Below are 6,841 nucleotides of genomic sequence, written 5' to 3'. Positions count from 1 at the left end.
TGCGCGGCGATCACTTCAGGTTTAACCTTGGAGCCACTGTCAGAACCTGGAGTAACCATGTTTGGTTTCAAGAGAGTTCCTTCCAAGATCACATGGTGATCACTAAGAGCCTTGTAACAAGCCGCAAGGACTCGTTCCGTAACAGAAGCACATTTCTCAATATCATGAGATCCATCAACAAGAATCTCTGGTTCAACAATAGGGACAAGACCGTTCTCTTGGCAAATAACTGCGTATCTAGCTAAACCGTAAGCATTCTCATGGATAGCTAACTCAGAAGGCTCTTCCTTTCCGATTTTGAGAACAGCACGCCACTTAGCGAAACGTGCACCAGCTTCATAGTATTTCTTGCAACGGTCACCAAGCCCGTCGAGACCAATGGTTGTGGTTTCACCATTAGTACCAGCTAGCTCAACGGTTCCCTTATCGACTTTGATACCTGGAAGCACTCCAGCTTCCTTCATCACATCAACAAACAGTTTCCCTATATAGCAAAAATCAACAAAACACCAACCAATGATTTATATAGAATCAAGAAAACGAATGTGAAAGTGTTTTGTTAGGTTTTCGAATTTTAGAACCTGAAGCAGTCTTTTGGTAGAGTGTTTCTTCGAAGAGGATGATACCACTGATGTATTGGAGAGCTCCAGGAGTAGTGAACAAGAGCTCACGAAGAGCACGTCTGTTTGATTCAACGTTCTCGACGTTAATGCTTACAAAACGTTTCCCGATTGTTCCAATGGATTCATCAGCAGCGAGAATACCTTTTCCTGGAGTACCGATGTAAGCGGCATTGGCGATGAGCTCATCTGATAAAGATCAACAAACACGAAGAGATATATTCATTGACGTATAGGACTAAAACATTCCTTGAACTATGATCGAATGAGACGGTAAAGAGATTTACCGGCGAATTTGGATTTGAAGCACGACATTGTGTGTGTAAAAGAGGCTGCGGCGACGGGGAAGAGCGTTTTTTTTTCTTTTTTTTTGTAATGTATGAAATTGAAGAGAATGGGCCTTTAAAAGGCCGAGTTGGAGACGGTTACGGCGATAAATAAGGAGTCATACATGCGGCCCATATAAATTCTCGCTTTTTTGCAACTCCCCATATAAATTCTCGCTTTTTTGCAACTCCAACAACCAATAAAAATTGTCGCAAAATTTTCGAAAGATCCGTTCCTTTGTTAAAAACATTCAACTTTTCTATTTTTAGTGTTCTTCAAATATTGTCAATTTTGTAGAGAGAGAGAGAGAGAATAAATTAGAGTTTTGTTATAAAAATGGTCGACATGATAAAATGGGATAAAGTCAGGTGGTTACTACATGCTGTTGCTGACCAGAATATTTTTACAAAGTAACAATATAGAATTAGATGTATTATAAAATAACGACGATTTGGATAGTGGAAAAATCTCATAACATGTGGGCCTTTCAGTAAAAGTCCACCATCCACACTTGTTAGCGTCACCCGTGACGCCCAATTGCTCATTTTCCCTTATTTTTTTTATCAATAAATTTTAAAATAGAATTATATATTACGAAATAGGTGTATTTGCTAAACCATATAAAAATAAATATATCTTTGTAATAAATACTTGTTAGGTAAAAAAAGTCATCAACAAAATAATGGTCAAATCGCAAAAAGAAGTTAATTTTATACTCTATGGTGTAAAAATTAATACATACCTCTTGTAAAAAAATTATGAAAAAGGAAAAAGAAGAAAAAAAAAAAACTAGAAAGCTATTATTATTATATTATCTCCGACTCATTTCAACGGAACTAAAACTATCCGACCCGAGATTTTTATACGGGCCGGGTGATAACCCACCATCTTCTTCTAGTACTCGTTTCTCTCTACTCCAATTCCTAAACCCAACGTAAACCATCGCCACCATTAAAACCAACGCAATCACAGCTAGCAATGACATCCCAACCGTCAATCCAACACGACTCTTTTTCTTCCCTACACCTTCACGTATCTTAAAATAACCCAGTTTACTCGGATCCGCAACGCCCAACATCGTCCGGATCGGGTAATTAACCAGATAGCAAAACCCGGACCCGTTATTATAAACCGCCCCGAAACACTTGCAATCCCCAACACACATCTCCTCACACTCCCCCAAAGACGACGTCGTTTTATGATCCATCAGCTCCTTAAACGGCACTTCAACGCCGTTACGTCTCACCACTTTAAACTCCGTCGTCTTGCCGCAGAAATCCACCGGCGCTGACGACGCGTGATTACACTCTCCGATCACGGTACTGTTATCAATACACGAACAACCCGATCCAGGCGTACATAGACCGTACGGACCACACAGATTAGGGAGATCGCAAGTTTCGCGGATCGCTTCGTAGTTCAAAGCCCAGTGAGATCCGTCCCAGAGATATCCCCGGAGATTCCCGTCGGATTCTAATCGGAGAATCAGTAAACCGTTAACCGGTCTTTGAAAGCTATTGAACGCTTCAACATCGATTGGTATTATATTTCCGGTTTGGTACATACCGAGATAACCGTTCGAATTAATCCGAGCTAGAATTGGACCGGCTCCATCTTTGATTTTGGCTTTGGCTTGAAGAGCACTGTGTTTCCAGTAAAACTGTTGAGAATCATCGCTCACTTTAGCGTATAAACCGATGAAATCGCTACCTAACCGCATCGAATACAAACCGTTGGGTGAAACCAAAGCCATGGCAGATGTGAAACTCTGGTTTTCTACGAGGGTATTTCCGGGAAACTCAAAACTTTCCCACTCGACGAACGACGACGTTTTCACCACTTGGAGATTCGAGTCGTTACGGAGGATCAGACGGTCTCCGTTAGTATGAGTTGACCATTCCAACCTCGACGAAGGATCGGTAATTACGAGGCTACCATTGAAGAAGAGCTTCGTTTTATGCGACCAGCTCGCTGAACGGGTCGGGTCGAGGACCCAGAGTGGATCCGTTAAGTTCGGGTGGGTTACGGCGAGAGAGAGGCGTGACCCGTTTACACGTAAGAACCCGAATGAAAAGCTCCCGTTCGGGTCAGTGAGGAGAGGCTGGAACAAGTCGATGGACGGGTCCGGTTTAGCTTCAAAGCCTTTTACCAGCTCTAAAACCGGTTCGACCGCGTTGACTCGTTGCCATGTATGAGAAGAAGAAACCAAGAAAACGAACGACAAGAGTAAAACACGAGTGAAAGAGTTTAAATACAAACCTTCCATTTTTGGAAACTTGAATCAAATATAAAGAAAGAGAGACAGAGAGAAGAAAGAGAGATTGTGATGTTTTTTATTCGTTCATACAGAGAGACTCCATTGCATCATATACTTGAGTGTGTGTAATGTATAATATATATAGAGACGTAAAATATGAATAAAATGATTAAATATGTTGTGCCGGTTCTAGAATATGTTAATTTGGAAAAGAGAAAAAAAGAGAGAAAGAAATAAAACAATAATAAACGGCGTCGATGTCGTGGGGGCTGAAATTAAATATTTGGAGTCGCGATTTGAGAAAGATATGGTTTTCTGGTGGGATAAATTGTAATCATATCAAACCATTACTCACTACTCGCTAGCTAGGCGCAAATGGACCAGTTGTATATAATATGCGCTAAACCAGATTGTTTACACTTAAAATATTTGAGTAAAGACAAATTATTGCACGCACTAAGCATGTGTCAGTGTCAGTATGTGTGTGTATATATAGTTGTATACATAATACAGAATATCTGTAAATCTATGTATGTGTAATGTGTTCATTTCGTATGTTCTTCCAATGTGTTTGTGTGTTTTCCTTTTCTACCATGTTCCCACTACCGTAGGAAAGAAAGAGTATGGGAATGTTTTAACTATATCTTGTTCGTGTCAATATTAGTTACAAACGAAAGAACTCATCCCTAATACACAAGTGCATATTTTTTTATTTAATCGATTTACTTTGTGAGGATATATTGATCAAAAATGATGTACACTCTCAAATATATCTCCGAATGTTGTAGAAAACTCTTAAAACGAGAAAATCCAAAAGATTTAGTCACTAGAGCTCGCTCGTGTAATATAAAATCCAAACGTTTAACTATTTGTTTAGGCGTAAAAGATCTTTAAGATAAACGTAAACGAGGTTTGTGCTAATGAGCTCGCTCGTGTTAATAGGTTAAATAAAAAAAGAGTTACATGATTATGGAAAATGGGCAAAAGCTAATGTATATGGATTGTAAGTATCTCTTTGAAATAACAAGGTTTTGAATATGACTGGTTTTGAGAGTGTGTACGTGGGGGATGCAAATGCTCAGGATCTCCAAAATTTGTTAATATGGATAGGTTTCTAAGTATGTATTAAGAGTTTAGACATCAAATTTTGTTATCATCCATAAAGAAGAAAAAAGGAATGTATGAAATCTCATAATTTAGAAGGAAAAAGGACTACGAACCGAGTTAAAGTGATTAGTGAGAAAAACACACAAAAAAAGAGGATTTTGCATACTTTTAGTAGTTTATAAATCTTTTTATATATATATTTACTTTCATATTAAAATGATTTGAATTAGGCATAAAGCTCCGAATGCGATCAAGCCAGACACAAAACTTCTTCACAAATTAAAAGGGAAAATCTAGAAGGTTAGGTGTTAATAAAATGAAATGAAATTATTATTAATGTATAACAATGAAGTTAGGACAAAAGTCGCACCAAATCTAAAAGGTCAAAAGACTCAAGCTCGTCATCTGTTTATGTCAGGACTCAGGTCATTAAATCTCTAGTTGATTCAACATGCAATCTTATTTACACCGTAAAAAAACTCGAGTGACCTTGGTGGTGTATACATCCATGGTATACCATTCATATGATATCATCAATTATTAATTGGTTTGATATTTTATATCGTTTTGGATGATACGTATTTTTTTTTTTGGGTTTCTATCCAATGAAAAGTTCAAACTAACTTATTTCACAATGATGGGTGTGTTATTAATCTAAGTCACATGGGTTGACTATGTAAAAAGGATCATTAAATGTGAGGAGTTGACTTACTGGCTGGCGGGAGGATATGTATGAATGTATCGTAATCGTAACTAAACACATCGAAAGTCTCACCAATTCGGATTTTGACTTAATAGTTTCTATTTCTTGAATTAAAAAATACTTTTCTCTTTTTTTTTTGTTGGGATCAATTTATTTATTTTATTTGGTGTTGACATCATTTAAGTTCAACCATACAACAACTCTTTTGTTCCCTTCGTACTCTCTCTAAAAAATCCAAATTTTTCTCACCAAACCTAATCGTTCTATCTAGATTAATGAATGTTTCTATCTGTGTACGCTGTAAGCAAATGTCTGTACTCTTTTGTTCAGCTAAGCTTTCGTTTCCATCTTTTTACCTTTGTATTCAACAATTCTGGTTCAAGGTTCTTGACTTCTGAATTATGTAATTTGCAAAGTCAAATATAGTTTATTACTGATATAAATCATATTATATGATTGTTCCCATTACTGTATCTGTTAAATTAATCCCCATAACTGTTTAAGCTTTTCTACAGGAGAACCCCTAAATAAACATGCAATTTTCACATTCAAAAACCTATTAGCCACGACTCTGACTAACTTCAAATTATAGATAACTTAGTTGTATTAGTTATCCCAGGTAATTTGATTAGAAAATTTGTTGACATTTCCATAAAATAATTAATAGGATCGATCGACTAACTAATCAACCCATACCAAACAAGTCACATGACTCACATCTATTAAGTTATTCATAAGTGTTCTAGTTTCTGATTTCAAATATTTCGTAGTATTATGTCGAAGTGGGTGGGCTGCACGAAAGGTGCCACTGTTCGTTTTTAATTCATTATAACAATATGGCCTGCTAGATTCACTTGGCAACAATATGTAATTGATGGGCCGAAACTAAATAGGCCTAATAAGATAAGAGAGAAAAAAAAAAGAATGTTGACAGTGGGATTTGAACCCACGCCCTTTCGGACCAGAACCTTAATCTGGCGCCTTAGACCAACTCGGCCATATCAACTTGTTGACATTAAGAGTTTAAAACGTATATATAATACATATAAGATATGAGGAAACCTAATTACAATATATTTTTCTAAATGAATCATCGACAGAAAATGCACATGAAAAATACATTTTATTTTGTTTAAAGTCGAATTAGTTTACAGTATCGTCGACCTAATTAATAATATATATGAAGCAAAACCCAATCAATGAGCAGATTAGACAGATTTACAAAAATTGCATGTGTGAATTATTAAAGCATGAATGAGTGATAAGGACTACCACCAAAAAATCGAAAGAAAGTCTCGAGGGTCTCTTTTCTTGTCTCTGCTTCATCTCAATTGGTACTATAACGAATGGACACAATACAGTTCTCTTATCTAACGCTAAAAAGATACGCATAATTTTATTAGTTTCTCGAATGTGTCGGCTTACCGCAAAAATAGTAATATGATAATGACTCCCAACAAGTAATCAAATTAGGCTCGTGTCGTGATGATCCCTTCTCTTTCCAAATTCCTTGTCATACATAAATCGAATTAGTCAAAGATAGATCCAAATCCCTAAATGATGTGACACCCCCATATCATTACCACCCGCTTAATATTCTCTAATTAAGGATTTTAGGTTTCCATTTTCTTAATAACATAGGAGATACAGTTGTCTTACATTATCTTGGGATAAGTATAAAAAAGTTATTCATTCTAATAATATCCTTTGTTATATCCCCTCTTCGAAATCATCAACGTCAAACGGAGATTCATGCATGCATGATTTACATTTGTATTTTAACAAACAAAAAAAAATGATTTACATTTGTATTTTCAAATTGAGTTG

At 36.5% G+C, this 6,841-nt stretch overlaps 2 protein-coding genes and 1 non-coding gene across 3 annotated transcripts in view; all 3 read right to left on the bottom strand.

Moving 5' to 3' along the window:
* LOC104709958 (fructose-bisphosphate aldolase 6, cytosolic-like) overlaps positions 1-988 on the bottom strand; it is a 2,330-nt gene extending 1,342 nt beyond the window's left edge. The window contains exons 1-3 of the mRNA XM_010426491.1: positions 908-988; positions 582-809; positions 4-484 (exon numbers count right to left, since the gene is read on the bottom strand). Coding sequence (XP_010424793.1) covers positions 4-484; positions 582-809; positions 908-935 — 737 coding nt within the window. The 5' untranslated portion in view covers positions 936-988. The remainder of the gene's footprint in view (positions 1-3; positions 485-581; positions 810-907) is intronic.
* LOC104708753 (PAN domain-containing protein At5g03700-like) lies at positions 1,569-3,388 on the bottom strand. Its single transcript, XM_010425374.2, has one exon. The coding sequence runs from the start codon at positions 3,211-3,213 to the stop codon at positions 1,759-1,761; it is 1,455 nt and encodes a 484-aa protein (XP_010423676.1). The 5' UTR covers positions 3,214-3,388; the 3' UTR covers positions 1,569-1,758.
* TRNAL-AAG lies at positions 5,940-6,020 on the bottom strand. The gene has a single exon. It is a non-coding gene; the product is annotated as a tRNA-Leu (tRNA).

This window comes from Camelina sativa, chromosome 8 (assembly GCF_000633955.1).
Source record: "Camelina sativa cultivar DH55 chromosome 8, Cs, whole genome shotgun sequence".
Taxonomy (NCBI): domain Eukaryota; kingdom Viridiplantae; phylum Streptophyta; class Magnoliopsida; order Brassicales; family Brassicaceae; genus Camelina; species Camelina sativa.
Note: the sequence above shows the minus strand (reverse complement) of the source record. Positions and strands in the feature narration are given on the sequence as shown.

Bases quoted from the DNA above. Each gene is read 5' to 3' on its own strand.
- LOC104708753 (XM_010425374.2), bottom strand. From the start codon at position 3,213: ATGGAAGGTTTGTATTTAAACTCTTTCACTCGTGTTTTACTCTTGTCG.